Genomic DNA, 17,916 nt, shown 5'->3' with positions numbered 1-17,916 from the left:
CGTAGCAACAGATGGCGGTCTGTACGGTCTGTGTGCTACCATAACCTCTTTCGAACTGTGTTTTGCGCCGGCAAGTCGTACACAGGGTATTTGTTATCATCGGTTGCGTACGGTAACATTCCACAACACAAATCAAATGCTCCGTGTCCATGTTGACCGTCGAAGTTAATGTCAACAAATACGTAAGTAATCGTCTTAACCCTCTCCCCATATCCTGACAATACGTATTTCCAAACAGTTCACATTCCTGCCACTACCGGCATTACCGTACATATCGGTACGTACTCTTCAGAATGAACGCCGTACTTGGTAGGCAACTTCTCTGCCTCTTAGGTTATACACCTCTGCAGAAGTATAGGAAGATTGAATTCTCTAGGCTCATCAGCTAGCCACATGACGGCATACAGCGAGCCATGACACACTTTGAACTGAACACCCAGTATACAACAATGAGGAAAATTACATATATACACATATACACACAAAGGAGAATTAAACCTGAATACTGGTCACGTGTTTAAACAATTCACTTTTAAATTGCAATATCGTTCGACAGTTTCTGAAGGAGCTGGGTAGGGAGTTCCAGAAACGAATTGCTGATACTGTGAAAGAGGAAGAATAGTGAGCTGTTTTATGGCAAGGCATAGATAATAAAGGGTCATTTTTAGAACGAGTACCCATGCTGTGATAAGAGAATAAAAAATTAAAACTAACCGAGAGATAGTTAGGCGAAGAAGTATTGATGATGCGATATAGGAAAATTAGTGAATGGATATATCTTCAGTCCTGTAATCTTACCCATTGCAGCGTTTCAAGGGAAGGTGTAATATGGTCATATTTGCAGATGTTGCAAATGAAATGTACGCAGGCATTATGAACGCGCTGCAATCTTTGGGCTAAGTTAGAATTTAAATCTGTTAGTAGAATGTCGCAATAGTCAAAATGTGGCAGCACCAATGTTTGTATAAGAATTCTTTTTAATTGAAAGGGTAGACAATTTTTCAGGCGATTTAATGAAGGATGGAGAAAACAGTCTTGCATGTGTGTGTGACTTGGACATTCCACTTGAGGCCCTCGTCCATGGACACACCTAGACATTTAACAGAGGGACTGAATGGGATAATAATTTCATTCAATTTTATAGAATTTATAATAGCAGTTTTTGAAATGCGTAAGAGTCATTGTTGCCCGATTAGAATTGCTGCGACTTATTTGGATTTAAAGTTAAGTCGAATTTTGTAGACCATGCTGATATTGAGTTCAAGTCACTGTTCAATTGGTCTATTGTGTCATTTAGGCCCCATTATATAAAACCCCCTGACTAAAGATCAACTTTGATCGAAGATCGAAAAGTGAACCGAGTTCAGATACTTCTTCTATTGTATAAAACGTTTCTGCGATCAAATTACCTTGGTTCAAATGTAATCTAAGTTCACGTGAAAAGGATTTGGCAACATCGCATAAACAGGTGAAATACGTGATGCGCGGACCATGTTATAGAGGTTTGTTCAGTGTTGCCAATCTAGCGACTTTAACTCTTTTTCAACAACAATTTCTTTTAACTTTTATATTGCTTAAATAGGGATTTAGTGACCTTTTTAGCACCCCACAGTGACAAAATTTAATCTTTCTTTGTTGATAATGAGAAATCTAGCGACTTTACAACTACTTTTTGGCGACTTTCCATATTACACTCTGTTGGAGACACTGGTTTTTTTTGTGCAATGTAAATAATGGCGGACAATAAGAAGAAGGTTGACTGTTCTCCAAGTTGTTATCATGTTATGGTATTCGATACTGCTAAACATAATAAAGCTTTATAAAACAGTTAATTGAACATTTATGAATGTACCTATCATATCCATTAATAATTAATGGTTGTTATAAACATAATATAATTATAGGTTATGTTATTTGATACTGCTGAACACGATAGAGCCTTGTAAAATATAAGAATGTTTGTGTATTAAGGCAAGAAATTGAAAGAAATGTACATAAATGTACCTAACATATCTATTAATAATAATAATAATAATAATGGATATTTTATTTGCACAATCTGTCACTCGTATATTTCAAACAGAAAAGAAATAACTGAACTTGGATCATCTAACTTAATCGGAGAAATTTCTTCAGTCAAAGTTGACTTTAGTTTGAGACAAATTAATCTCAGATTAGACTTTATACAACACAAAATTCCAAGTTCAGCTGAAACAAGGATCAATTTAACCTCTGATCTAAGATTAAATGGTTTATACAATCGGGCCTTAGAGTTTCAGGTTGCGTATGTGCTTATATAACAGCATCATCAGCATAGACCATGTATTTACTGTGTTTTAGAGAATCTAACATTGTGAACCATCAGTTTTGAAGAATTTTTTTGTCCATTTACACAAGAGCTTGACTAAGAATCTGCAGCCTTTGCACTCCTTATCATGAACACTCTCCCTTCCTTCATTGAAGTTTCTCACTATCCTATCATTCATTACATGCCTTCCATAAACTTCACAAATCTGCTGATCAATATCTTGCTTCTGCACTTCACACTGTGGGATTATCAGTGCCTTGAACACGATTGATACATAGCTCACAATAACAAATTGTACAAAATGACCTATGCAGTTTCTATTTAGGGAAGAGAACAATTTATGCATTCCCAGCCAGGGTATGTGAATATTCACAAAATATATGTTCTACCAGTAATTACCTTATGAATGTATCTCATATATGCAATTTCATGACATTTTTATAAGTTTCTATTTCAATTTAATTAGTTTTAAAGTCCAATACTGACCTTAATAAATTGAAGCCAACTGTGTATGTGTAGGCCCGGAGAGCTAGAAAAATAAAACAGTAAGATGTAATGACTATAAGGCATAAAATATGACGATGTAGCTAAAAGAAAAAGACAACGCCCATATTTAATTATAGTGTACAATTTAAAATAGATAATCAGATGAATGCACAGAGGGCTACAGAAGGTGTAACAATAAGTTACCTTAATTTCTTTAAGAAACGATTACATAAGGTGAAGTAGGTAGGAGTAATTAAAAATATACATATAGGAATTAAATATGTAGGGAAATACTTCCCATAATTAAAAAAATAACTTTACCTATGTACGTGAATTTTCTGCACTGATAATAGAATTGCTAAACATCATACCAAGTTAATTATTTTTTACTTCTAATGGAGAAACTTACATAACGCAGAACTGCACACATTGGATTCTTTGCCTGACATAATTAGGAACATTAAATCCAGACATTTGAGATGGGCAGGGCATGTAGCACGTATGGGAGAATCCAGAAATGCATATAGAGTGTTAGTTGGGAGGCCAGAGGGAAAAAGACCTTTGGGGAGGCCGAGATGTAGATGGGAGGGTAATATTAAAATGGATTTGAGGGAGGTGGGATATGATGATAGAGACTGGATTAATCTTGCACAGGATAGGGATGGTGGGCTTATGTGAGGACGACAATGAACCTATGGGTTCCTTAGAAGCCATTTGTAAGTAAATGTTTGGAACTGCATGTTAACAAAATGAGAATACAATTTTGGGATCATCAATTCTGAAGGTACTGTTTTAGATGGAAGTAAAATTCTATTTATTTTTTCTTAGAATATAAGTATCCTTCTGGCCAAAAATTCACTTTAATTTCCATATTATGTGCTAAAATAATAAGCAGTAAAACATTTGAAGGTCATTTTTGTATTTCATTTTCAGGTAAGTTGAATCGATATTTAAGAAAATTTTATTTACTGTATAATACATCAGTCAACAATTTATCAAGATGATATGAAGTGAAGAATTAACAATCTATCATCTCATTTTGCATAGTAGTTCCACAAATATTTTCGACCTGTTCTTAGGTCATCTTCAGATGGGATGTAGTTAACATTGTTTGACAAAGTTCTATAAGCACTTAGAACCTTGTCTCACCCTGAAAATTCATTATCGAAGGACATAGTTCTAACTGCAAAATTAAATATTCTAACTGAAATAAATAAGTGGTCTAATTAGGCTATGAAAGTAGTTATAAGTTCAATGCTTTACGATGTCATATGTAACATTTCATAAGGTAAAAAACTAAATGTTCATATTACAATAAATTGAAACATCGAAGCTCTGTATTTCAAAAGTATGGAAAAAGCAGTTAGAACCTTGTCAAACCAAGGCCACGATGTTAGACGAGGAGGAGCATGAGAGAGAGAGAGAGAGAGAGAGAGAGAGAGGGAGGGAGGGAGAGAAAAGTGGTGAAAGCTTCCAATTGGTGAAAAAAAGTTATCACTGGTTCAAACAATACAGTAAACCCCTGCCAGAATTTTTAACAAAATCAACCAGTCATATCTCACATTGGTAACAGTGAACATCATGATGAAATCGTATGTGACATTGTTGCTGAATGAAAAAATTAAAATTATTGAAGAAAAGGAAAAAGATAAGCTTTCGGTACACAAAATAATGATACTGTTCAAATGTGGCAAAACAAAAACTTATGACACAATTAAAGAAAAGGATAAAATAATAAATGTGTTGCTGTAAGGAAATGGTGAAATGAAAAGAAAGGCGAAGATAATCGGAAGTAAAGATATATATATATTTCTCTCTCTCCTCCACCCCTTTCTCCCTCCCTTCCTCTCTCTCTTTTTCTTTTCCTCAGAAAAATAAAACACATACAATTAAAAAAAAACTGAAAATTACATTCAAATACCAATTCCACACAGAGTTTCGAACTGATGAATGTGAATGAAGTCTGTGTAAGAAATGTTTCATATACGGTACTTCAGAATACTCACCCATGCTTTGTGTACTTGAACTCCATGCTAAGAGAAGAATTATGCACGTTACATTGAATATTACTAGAAGACCTATCCGTTTCACTTGACTCTCTCTTGTAAGAATCAAAATTTGATTAGAGCAGGAAGAGAAGAGAGATGGTGCAGGATAAGGCTGCAACAAAAGAAATTATTTATATTTAAACAGTAATATTAACAAAAAATATCATACAAAATATAATTAAATCTTCGGAATATGTATTATATGTCTTTCTCGTGTTAAATTTTGCTGTACCTGGTTAATATGTTTCGGCCTGTTAACCAAGTACAGCAAAATTAACACGAGAAAGTCATATAATACATGTTCCGAAGTGATATAGTGTTAAAAGTTGTGTAATCAAGATGTATAATTAAATCCTTCGTGCTTGTTATCTATAGACATTAAACCACAAAACAGGTTCCCCAAATTACCATTGTGAAGTGAAAGATATCTTAAAGAGCTGATTGTCTCATTGTGCATGGCACCACAGAGTATGAATTTAGTAAAGTGCATGTGCAAAGGAAATCAAAATACAAAACACACTTCAACTTCATGGATGTACACCCATAAAAAGCTATGTAATTACAACTGACACAATTCAATGTTCAAAATCTATAAAGTCTTCTTCTTCTTCTTCTTCTTCTTCTTCTTCTTCTTCTTCTTCTTCTTCTTCTTCTTCTTCTTCTTCTTCTTCTTCTTCTTCTTCTTCTTCTTCTTCTCTTCTTCTTCTTCTTCTCTTCTCTTCTTCTTCTTCTTCTTCTTCTTCTTCTTCTTCTTCTTCTTCTTCTTCTTCTTCTTCTTCTTCTTCTTCTTCTTCTTCTTCTTCTTCTTCTTCTTCTTCTTCTTCTTCTTCTTTTCTTCTTCTTCTTCTTCTTCTTCTTCTTCTTCTTCTTCTTCTTCTTCTTCTTCTTCTTCTTCTTCTTCTTCTTCTTCTCTTCTTCTTCTTCTTCTTCTTCTTCTTCTTCTTCTCTTCTTCTTCTTCTTCTTCTTCTTCTTCTTCTTCTTCTTCTTCTTTCTTCTTCTTCTTCTTCTTCTCTTCTCTTCTTCTTCTTCTTCTTCTTCTTCTTCTTCTTCTTCTTCTTCTTCTTCTTCTTCTTCTTCTCTTCTTCTTCTTCTTCTTCTTCTTCTTCTTCTTCTTCTTCTTCTTCTTCTTCTTCTTCTTCTTCTTCTTCTTCTTCTTCTTCTTCTTCTTCTTCTTCTTCTTCTTCTTCTTCTTCTTCTTCTTCTTCTTCTTCTTCTTCTTCTTCTTCTTCTTCTTCTTCTTCTTCTTCTTCTTCTTCTTCTTCTTCTTCTTCTTCTTCTTTCTTCTTCTTCTTCTTCTTCTTCTTCTTCTTCTTCTTCTTCTTCTTCTTCCTCCTCCTTCTTCTTCTTCTTCCCTTCAAGTATTAGGCCAAATGGCCTGTTACGATCTCACAGTTGAATTTTCAATCCAGCGCTTCTTTCGATGACCAAGAGATCTCTTCCTGTTTGACGATAGTGGAGCATGACTTTTGGGATTCTATCTCTATGCATGCGATGCAGATGATTTATCCAGTTGTTCTGATAATGTTTTACGTTATTAATTACAGATTCTAGTTATAATTCTTTCATTACATCTTCATTGCGTTTGTGATCCCATTTCGTATATCCCGCTGTATATCTCATAAATTTAATTTCATTAGCCGTTATTCTGCTTTCGTCTTTCTTCCTCAATGTCCATGCCTCACTGCCGTAACAAAGTACAGGTCTCGCCAAGGTCTTGTAAAGGCGAATTCGAGTATGCCTTTGTACTAGAGAAGGTTTCATAATGGTGTTAATTATTCCCATTGTTTTGGTGTATTTAGAAATTTTCTGTGAAATGTCTACTTCATCGAAAAAAGATATTGTGTATCCGAGATATGTAAAATAATTTATCCTTTCTAATATTTTTTAATCTAAACATATTTGCACCTGCTTTTACAGATGAGGCTCTGGGGACCGGGTATTGGCGATATAACCACAACATCATATACAGAGGAAATGCTGTATAGGTGGGAACCCCACCAATTCTACCCCTTCGGGCCGGCAACCTGTTGGGCAGTAATTTCATAACTGCTTTCAAATCTCACAATAAGCCTCGGATGAAAATCTATAAAGTAAAATGAGATTTATTATCTTCTTATAGAGTAGCCTAGTCATACAGGGTTCAGCACAGAAACATGAAAGATTTTGAATGCAGTTTACAATTTATTACAAAGACTCACAAGGAAAAGCAAATCATTTCATAATCAGGACATATGAGATATTAAGTCAGTTCAGTGTACAAATCACTTTTTCACTATTGTCCGTAACAAATGGCTTCCATTTTGATGTGCTTCTCTAGGCATCGGATGAAGTTGCCCATGACTGTATGTAGTAAGTCTTTATTAATCCTTGCGATTTCCTCTTTGATACACCTGTTAAGCTCCTCGGTGGTACAGGGTCTAGTATTATACACCCGACTTTTCAATTATCCTGCTGTAACTGTCACTAATTCACCATCCTTGCTTTCAAGAAAAAAGAGCCATTACAATGATGATACAGCACACTTGACAGTATCTTTCCAGAATGCAGTGAATGCTCATAAAGTTACTGTGAATCTATTATCCCCACAATCTTCCATAGGCTCGCCATATCTCTATGACTCAATCACATACTCAATTCTTGACCATCATGACTGCATCTGTCCTATCTTTACAAGATAAAGTACCCTCATCTCTCTGTAAATACCCTGAAAAGCCTCACAGACAGCTCGACACCTATTGACAGACTGTACCTTGAAATCTCTACTCCTGCCTGTGGTTGTAATGCATCATGTGAACACCATCCAGTGGCAGAGCATGGTTTCGTTGCGCCCCCACCCCCCCACTGCTTAAAACATTACGATTTCTTTAGCTCCCCCCTCCACTTAGTCCTCAGGGTTATCATGGCACTTCATTGTTAAGAAATTTACACTTGCAAATCAAGCTTTCAGGTATAACTCCCTGTAAAGTTGATTTGAATAATTTCGAGGGAAAAATTGTTCCGCGACCGGGTATCGAACCTGGGACCTTTGGTTAAACGTATCAATGCTCTACAAACTGAGCTACCCGGGAACTCTACCAGACACCGATCCAATTTTTCCCTCTATATCCACAGACCTCAAAGTGGGCTGACAACCGTCAAGCAACCAACATTGAGTGCACACTAACTCTGTGTGACTTAAATTGTGGTTTTCTGTTAACGAACAGTGACGTGTATTATGCAAATCAAGCTTTCAGGTATAACTAACTACCTGTAAAGTTGATTTGAATAATTTCGAGGGAAAAATTGCTCCAGGCCCGGGTATCGAACCCAGGACCTTTGGTTAAACGTACCAATGCTCTACCAACTGTGCTACCTGGGAACTCTACCAGGCACCGATCTGATGTGGATATAGAGTGAAAAATTGGATCGGTGTACTCCTTCTCCAACTGTTTTTTATTTCTTCTACATGAGATCCATCCATGTAGACCAGCGATGGGGAACTGAGAATCATGGGTAAAAAGTCGATTTCAACCCCTCCCAAGGTTTAGCACTGTTTGTTTATGAAGTAGCGGCGGCGTGGAACATTGACTCAACATCAACATTGCAATGGCATGTACTTAGCATTGAATATGACTGAAGTTTCTTATGTTTGATCCTAAGTAAACATTTCGGTTTTCCATCTTGAAGGGAGAAAAAATACTTTTCTTCTCATTCATCATAGAAATCAAACCTTAGTTTTGAAGCCATCTTCTTATTTACTCGATAAGTAAACGCAAGGTTTGAAGAGAGTAATGGGTCAATATCAGTGATCACAGCAGAGATGGGTCAAGACCACATGCTCGACATTGGCATTGGACTGGGTTGAAGGAGAAAAAGTGGGGAATGTACTAAGTGAGTAGATGTTCCACACCCCTGATGTAGACTCTTAGCCAGTCCTTCTAGCATAATGAAATTCTGTCCATGTAGACTCTCAGCCAGTTCTTCTCAAGATAATGAAATTGTATCATTTCTAATGTAGTTAAATTTTATGACCATTGGGGATGTATTTTTTCTTTGGGTTTTCTGTCTGTGATAAATTTGTTGCAACTATCATGAAATCTGGCGAGTTTGTAGCTGGAATGGTAGGTTGTATCTAATTTGGAATAATGTTCAGATTGGGAAATTTTATTGGAGTGGCTGGGTTTTGAGGATTTGGTGTGAGTTCTGTAGTTTGATCAAGCTAGTATTCGAGGAAGATTGCAAATTGATATATGAGGCTGATGCATTTCCAGACTAATTGGTAGGTTTCCTGTGTATAGATAGAGGGCTGTGACTGATGTTGTCTTCACTGCTCCACAAGGTGTTGTTCTGGACTTTAGTTGTTGTAACATTAAATATTTTCATATTCCCAAAGGTTTCTGAAATGATGACATCTGTGTCGTTTGTCTCAAACCTGTCTTATTTCTTCAGATTTCCTAAAGAGTCCTCTCACATTTCAAGTGGCCAAGTTTCAGTAACCATATATCCATTTTTCTATAGTCACAAATCGTTATATTAATATCTGTCTAGTTCCTCCTTGTAGTAATCTTTTGAGTATGTTGGGATGTCTCCGTTACAGGTTACTGGATACAGATGGGTAAGTACAATTAGTAGGGTTGTCATCTGAATGGCTTATAGACCTTTATTACTACTAATAAAGATAAAGATAAAGATAGCATATTGTGTCCCAAGAAGGGCAAAGCCTTCTTAAATAAGGATAGCTCATCACGTTAGGCAAATAGAGTTTATTACTACTACTTGTTATGAAACTATAAGCTCAATGTTTACATGAACCAATGAAGTATTATTTTGTACCGGTAATCTCAAAATGGTATAGATGTCACAATTCACTTGTAATATCTGTCTATTCACACATCAGGATGCCAGGTGTAAAACATTTCATGACAAAAAAATCACACTTGTAGAACATTATACGACGACAAACCTAACAAAACTAAAATAAACGTTGATAAAAAAAAAGGTTAACACATAAATGATACTGTCACAATAGTCCTCTTAGATTTCATAAAACACTTCATGTATTTGAGGTGATTCAGCAGGATAAAATGGATGTTTTACAGTAAAATTATTGTATTATTTACTTAATGCGTAACCGCGTTCCTTTAATGAAAAATTAAACTAATATTATTAGATAGAATTGAGATCCCTGAAAGAAGGCCTCCATAGATTTGAATGAAGACAAGGTCATTAACTTGTAACTATGTCACTCAGTTGGACTTTATAATCTGTTATCAGTTTTATTTTAAAAAAACAATAACATTATGAACAGATGTAAAACTCTCATTTGAAAGATATGACATGACTTCCTACAATGAAAGAAAATCAGTGTAAACTGTTATATTAATAATTTTATAATTTGCAACCAATAAATCAGACAGGTAGGCCTACACTAGCCTAAAGTATACAGGTGCTGCTTTGCGTTATCTTGGTAAATAAACATCATTATCATTATCATCATCAAACAAATCAAGGATTTAAATAATAAATAAATCAACAAATAAATCAATGTATGGATAGATGGATGGATGAATTAATTAATTTTATTAAAATAGTATATATATGGTAGCTTTAGAGAAGATGAATCTATTAATCTTTTATAATAGAGATAATATGAAAAGATTACTCACCTCGGATACTAATTTCTGATAAGAGGATAAAATGCTTTCTTGATTCCATGATCCTGTAAGGAATATAGAACAACGTTGTTAGTAACAATCTACTTGAATTACAAAGATCTACAGTCCTTGGTAAAATTATTAGATGCATTGCAATTTTTATAGAAATATGATAAAAAAATGTTACATTATTTGAATGATTAATTTATATAATATATTTGCATTTTTAAAAATCGAGTTACAAACAGTTAAGGAAATTATCTTTTTCAAATCATACTCAAAATTAGCTCTCAAACCAGCTATAAATGTAGTTAAGGTCAAATTATTATGAGATGCATTGTAATTTTTATAGAAATATTGATTAATGGTTATTTTATTTGAATAATTCATTTATATAAATATTTATACTTTAAAAAGTTCGAGTTAACAACAGATAAGGCAATAATTTTTTTAATTGTGTTTAAAATTAGTTTCCAAACCAGCTATATAGTTAAACCCTGTTAAAATAGGATTATTTTCAATAAACTTTATTTATTTAGCTTCCCGTCTAAAAAACAAAGCTTACTATACAATTATTTTTTAAAGTGTAAGGTAAACAGATATAACGGTAAAGAGAAAACAATGAAGAAGAAAAACGCAAAGAAAATAATACAATTATAAATAACTGAAAATGATTAAACAAATCATTGATACCAGTACCAGTAGAAACATCAAGTCTTCCTATATCTATCATGTTACCGGGTGATCGCAGTTGTCTATTCTGCACTAGGTGCAAGACCCAACTTAAGAGTGAGCAGATCGCCATAGAAAAGAGATCAGTCTATTCAAGTGTAGAGATGGTTTCTTAGGAGTTTCATAGATCCCGTCACTGGAGACAGAGATACAGTAGAATCCCTCTTAACCAGCACCAATGGGACCAGGTGAGTTCCGGACACGAGATTTTGTCAGATAATTGAATAAGTATTTTAACAAATTACCTATTCGTATTTTATGATGTCAACCTGTTGCAACTGCAGTCATATGAAGCTTATTTCTCAGTCACTTGATCATAACTAAATAACATAAAACTGCGTGGATTTTCTTTATTAAAACACATCACTTAACACAAACATACACATAATGAATGATCTTTGTTTTGTTTGAAGCCCTTACATGAGGTTTCTGTCAGTGTTGTTGTAGGAAGACAACTCCATAATAAACCAGACTCGTCGGTGTTATGTATTTGTTCCGCACTAACATTACTCTCAGACACAATTTTCTGGAACTGGTTAATAAAGTAATTTTCCGACACTTCGTCGACACTCTTTTGTTCACTGGACATGTCTAGTTTTCGGATTCCATGTCTCTCTTTGAATCTGTTAAGCTACCCAACGGAAAATTCACACTCACCTTGTAGTTTCATTTTCTGGTGCAATTCCTTGACTTTTTCTTGTAGCATCAGCCCAGAAATGCACATTCTCACAGATATTTTAATTGCAAACCATTCATAATGAACACGATCTAATTATTCACATTCACAGAGGGACTGAAGTAAAGGTTTCCGATTTTCCACAACTTTCTTAGATTCAGTGTTACTTATGAATCGCCGGAGTCGACTGCTTTGTTTCTTTATATAGTATAGAGTTGAATTTCCAACTCTATATTCGTCCATTAATTTGGATCTACTAACTCCTCTCTCCAGTAATTCAAGTTTTTGCTTCAGTGTGAGGATGTTCCTCTTGCGCTTAGCGGTAGTAGCCATGATGCTATCTATCACATGAATGAAACTTTTATGCGCTGTAGGAACAGAGAATTTCACACTTTCCTATTTAGACTCATCCAATATCCCCATGAAATGGGCAAGTTCAAGTGGTAAATTTAAAGATATTGTCTCTGCGCATTGTTTGCAAGGCCCAAGTGGCAACTCACTGACGCTACCTTAGCTACAGAGTTTTCTGTCTCTGTTTTTACGTGTGAACAATGTAAAGACATAATGGGGTTTTCTGTCTGTTTTCACGTGTGAACAATGTAAAGAGTAAACAATATGCAGCATGTGCGATCCATGAAAATCACTCACATCTTCGTCTGACTCTTCCCTTTCACATGAATGACTTTTATTTTTTGGCCTAGTCTAAAGTGCCATTGTTTTGGTATTGGCAGATACAAGGGATTTTACTGTACTTCAATAACAAGAGTTTGTCCTACATCAAACTGCTTGCAAAAATGCGCGAATATTTTTGTGATAGTCCCTCTAGCCCCAATCAGTAATCCAATAACTTCAATCGACGTTATATGATATTTTTCCTTATAGTGGGGTTGTATATAACGCACTTTTCCTGATGTACCTCAGCAGGTTGTTTTTCATATGTTTCCATCCTTACAGTTGGGTCAATTATGAATCCAGTTGTTCATCTTGCTGGAATAATGATGATGTCAATACACCTTGTAAACCCATTTGTAGACAAACCATGGACCTCCTCTTCTACCTGGTAGTTTTTTTGCTCGTAGGGTCGATGCTAGGAAAGATCAAATCTTGTGGTGACGACTATTCTTCAGTAGTTCTCCATGAGGGCAGGCTTCCAGAATGTGAGCAAGTGTTTCCTTCTCACTCCGACAATGTTGGCAGTGGGTTCCATTCTGAGACCTACCTGGTAGAATGCGTACTGGGCATACATTGGTAGTCATCTTAATAGAGTCTTTCCATTCACTGACAGTCAATCCTTTCGGCCTAGATAGCCACTTATTACCAAGCATGTATTCTTTGTATAGAATGATTCTCTTGCCTTTCTGAGACAATTTACACCAGAGTCAAATTCTTTGTCTCGTAGAAGTTTTTGTAAAGATAGTATATTTAACATTTAACTGATCAGAGGAGTCAATATTTGTCAATCCAAGTTTATCCGGACTTGCTTGTATTTCACTGGCCAAATCACTTGTATTCGAAACATACATGTCTGTTGGTGATCATGTTTAAAAGTGGTAGTTTTGTGGTTGTCAACTGACGTAAGCTAAACAGTTATTCAAACTACCTTCATAATTATTTGCATAACACTTTAATAAGCTTCGTTCTGCTAACTTTGCTAACCTCATCTCATATCATGCTGTAAAGGGTGTTGTATTGAAGTGGATGTGATTGCTTTAATATTGTTTATTCTGTGCAGTTTTTGAAGAGCATACGAGGCCTGTCTAAAAAGTATCCGACCTTTAGCCAGAAAAAATATTTCAAATACCTGACGGGGTTGGGACCCTAATCCCCTTCAAATTAGGCCCCTTATGCTTGCACACACTTAGCCCACCGATCCTTCCACTGCCGGAAACACCTCTGGAAGTCTTCTTTTGGAATGGTGTTCAGCTCCGTCGTCGCGTTCCGCATTATCTCTTCTCTGCTCTCAAAACAGGATCCTTTCAGTGGTGTCTTCAATTTTGGAAACAACCAGAAGTCGCAAGGAGCCAGGTCTGGAGAGTAGGGAGGTTGGCGAACGGTTGTAATTCCATGTTTGGCCAAGAAAGTGTGGATCAATTGGGATGAATGTGCGGGGGCGTTGTCGTGATGCAAGTGCCAGTTGTTCGCCGTCCACATGTCTGGTCTTTTGCGCCGAACTGCATCACAGAGTCGCCGGAGAACATCGTGATAGTACTCCTTTGTCACCGTTTGTCCTTCCGTTGCGTATTCGTGATGCACAATTCCACGGACATCAAAGAAAACAGTCAGCATCACCTTGATTTTGCTTCGCACCTGCCACGCTTTCTTCGGCCTTGGAGACTCGGGATGCTTCCATTGCGACGACTGTCTTTTTGTTTCTGGGTCGTGCCCATACACCCATGACTCATCTCCAGTTATCACGGTGTTCAGAAACCCAGGATCAGCGTTGGCGGTGTCCAGAAGGTCCTTTGCAACGTCACGACGGAGGTCTTTTTGTTCCGGGGACAACAACGAATTTCGCAGCCACTCGGTTCATGTTCAAATCATCACGCAAAATTGCATGTGCAGAATCTTTACTCACTCCAACCTCTTCGGCAATCTCCCGCACGGTCAAATGACGATCTGCCATCACCAAATTTCGCACCCTCTCAACAACAGCTGCACTTCGAGCAGTTTGGGGCCTGCCACAACGCTGCTCACTCTCCGCTGATGTGCGGCCATCTTTGAATCGGTTGAACCACTCCTTAATTTGTGTTACACCCATCGCATCTTCCCCAAACACCTGCTGAATCTTACTAATTGTTTGACTTTGAGAATCACCAAGCTTTTGACAAAATTTGATGCAGTATCTTTGCTCAATTCGTTCAGTCATCTTGTGAGAAAACTAAATCCGACAAACACTTAGAACAGCACCTTACTTGGCGACCACCAGCCAGTGATTGGCACAAGCGAATGCGGTGAAAAAATTCAAGCATGCGCATTACGGTTCCTCCTTCCACCGTGCACAGTGGCGCCGCCTTAGAATCACTACTTTGCGCGGGAAAATTTAAGGTCGGATACTTTTTAGACAGACCTCGTATTTTTATGCTAAATACTTGGGTTGGATAAAAAGTAATGGCAACAGTTCGATATTTCTGACATGGCTTTATTCACAGAGGTACAACATTTACGTACCTTCTATATAGTCACCCCCCTTATTTATTACCTTTTGCCAAATGTTTGGAAGGCGTCATACACCAACAGTGCGTCCATCTTTGTTGATGTTCCATACTGACCGCCCTAAAGCACAGATAAGTTCATCTCTGGTATTGTACCAGGTCCCTCGCAGTGGTTCTTTCACTTTGGTGAAAAGATCGTAATCGCATGGATCATATCGGGTGAGTACGGTGGATGTTCCAGTAGTCCGCATTTTCCGTCTGCCTTGGAGGTACAGCGTGGTGCAGTATTACCTCATCAATGTCATACGCCACAATGAACAACTTCTTCACAGCACTTTGTGTAGGGCGCACTTTCTTTGGACGAGGAGAACCGGGATGCTTCCATTCATTTGATTGGCGTTTCAAGTTTGGTTCATACAAGCGAGTCCAGGTTTCGTCCATAGCGACGATTCGTCCAAGAAAGTCGTCACCTTCCCTTTGGTACCGGTGCAACAAGGCCTTCCCGGAATGCTTTAACCCATCGTGCAACTGTGCAATATGGCAATGCTGCATCGCCACATGCTTCACGCAGTCCCTGAAAACATTCTTGTGCACTATGAACTCGTGCCATTTCAATTTTGATCCAGGAACGTTGCTCTAGTTTTGTAAGCATGGTCTTAGGGCGCTCGCACTATCCCTATGAAAGTGAACGTTCTACACACTGCAGTAGATTGATGGAGTACTGTCGCCGCTGGCTACACTAACTCATCTAACAGTCCTTGTTCATGTCCACACAGCTGGCAGCTCCCGAACGCACCATCGTCACGTGACAGCAGTGTTGCCATTACTTTTTATCCGACCTATGTACATTTAAATGTAAAGCTGCTGATTACAATAAACTGCTGGTAGAGTTAATGATCTGAGAGATAAACAATTTTTAGAGACATATATGTTCCTCCAAGAAAAATAAAGAAGGAACTAGATTTTAATTAAAATTTAATTAAAAAAAAGAAGTGTGGCAGAAAAATATATATTTACACCACGATCAAAAAGATGATGACAACTGCCATGAAGTACAAACATTACAAATGGGAAAAGAGCACAAGAGTGAAGATGTGGATTTTCATAAATCAGTGTTTTTCAGAATATGTTCATGATTTTACCCATGTAGTATAATTGCCCATATGACTATATTAAATTTAAGTTCGTTATAATATTTTTAATATTTATTAATTTATTCCACTGTTTTTTCATGACAACAACACGCATGCTTGTGAAAAGGTACTCTGTGAGCAATTTTACCCTGCATGTATTGAAAGAAACGTGAAGTCCTCAACTAACGTGATGAAGTGGTTTGTTAGCTGGACGACAGTACAAGGTCAATGGCATAAGAAGATAGAATCAAACCAGCTTTTTTTTTATACACAAGACACTTGGAGATTAATGTTCCATATATTGAAGGCAGAAGTGAAACAAAGAGCTAAAAATGTCGTAATAAATTCAAATTATCCAAAATAAGATTAATTTAGGTAGATTAATTGAATCTGTAGACTGTACCTGAACTATCAGAAATTCTATCTTGCCAAGAAATGTGTCATCTCATGATGTACAGATATGGTAATAAAATTTGGAGCTCCCTTATTGTATGTATCAAGATGCATTCCAAAGTTTAATTCCGTATCTGTATATAAAGAACAGCAAGACAGACGCAGACAACACTCACTTCTTGTTATTTTTTTTAATGAAACATTGAAATTTAACACAGGAAAGTCTTACCATACATATTCCGAATATTTTGTGTTCCATATGTTTGTAAAACAAAATGATTAAACACTAAGTTAGTAATTAAACAGCTATACAAAATTTTTTTCGGTTCTCAAAATAATCCTTCTCCAGTAAATTCTCTATTATTCAGACTCCAACAATTCAGACTGGATTTTTCCCCAAATTAATCCGAATTAGTGAGGTTCTATTGTAATTGAGAATGATCAAGAGCAGAATATTTCACAATTGGGGTAGGGAGGATAATTATCTGATAGGGATAGATTTGTTTTAATGCACAATTGAACACTTTACCATACTACTATTTGGGAAAGGATCTCTAACTGATCAATGATTCTTTAATTACAAATACTTTCTGTTCTACACCAAATTATGCCATTTTATCCATGATAAAATAAATAAAATGACTGTGTCAGTGACACACCCACAGGGCTTTATTGACATGGGTCCATGTTGGACATTGGGGTTTGAAGTAGGAGTTGGTAATGAAATGGAAAAGTTGAGAGAACAAAAAAGAGACAACGAACTTCAAATTATATCTGAAAAAGTATAAACGATAGCCAAAATGTGAAAACTGATTTTGATAATTAATCGAAAGATACAAGCACCTAGCAATAGTGACTTCAAAGTCTCGCACATATGCGAGAAGTAGGGGGAGAATTTTATTTATTTAGGAGGGTGGTATGAGAAGTAACAAACATATGGCATACAATTCTACAATTCACATCAATGTTTCTGACAAATATTGTCGATACATGAGTCACCCAAAAGTGATTGATGGTGAATTTATGTAAATCAGGTCGAAGATGTGTTTCATGAAGTTGAGTAAGTTGATCTGTTGTACGTCGATGTTGAAGACAATCATGAGACTTTGTCTGACATAGGTACACTGTTATAAACCATTGTTCATTTCGCCTGGGTTCAGAAATGGCACACCAAGGGAACAGCAAACTAATTTCCCTATTTCATGGTTTTCATCCTTGTCGTCTACTATTAGCCCCGACAGTTTTATTTATCGAAAATAGCCGTACCCGTGCGCTCCGCTGCACCCATTAGAAATAAATATAAAGTAATTACATAATTAAAATAGGACATTTGATCCAGGAAACATTCGTGTTT

At 36.4% G+C, this 17,916-nt stretch overlaps 1 protein-coding gene across 3 annotated transcripts in view; it reads right to left on the bottom strand.

Moving 5' to 3' along the window:
• Nucleotides 1–17,916, bottom strand: part of LOC138715482 (zinc transporter 6-like) — an 80,249-nt gene that overhangs the window by 51,889 nt on the left and 10,444 nt on the right. For 2 of the 3 annotated variants that reach the window (XM_069848427.1, XM_069848428.1), the window contains exons 2-4: nt 10,489–10,541; nt 4,801–4,954; nt 2,795–2,837 (exon numbers count right to left, since the gene is read on the bottom strand). In XM_069848427.1, coding sequence (XP_069704528.1) covers nt 2,795–2,837; nt 4,801–4,954; nt 10,489–10,541 — 250 coding nt within the window. Of the gene's footprint in view, nt 1–2,794; nt 2,838–4,800; nt 4,955–10,488; nt 10,542–11,865; nt 12,031–17,916 lie in introns of those variants that run through there. The other variant, XM_069848426.1, reaches the window with a different exon arrangement.

Source organism: Periplaneta americana, chromosome 15 (assembly GCF_040183065.1).
Source record: "Periplaneta americana isolate PAMFEO1 chromosome 15, P.americana_PAMFEO1_priV1, whole genome shotgun sequence".
In the NCBI taxonomy this organism is placed as follows: Eukaryota; Metazoa; Arthropoda; class Insecta; order Blattodea; family Blattidae; genus Periplaneta; species Periplaneta americana.
This window is presented reverse-complemented; position numbering and strand designations above follow the sequence as displayed.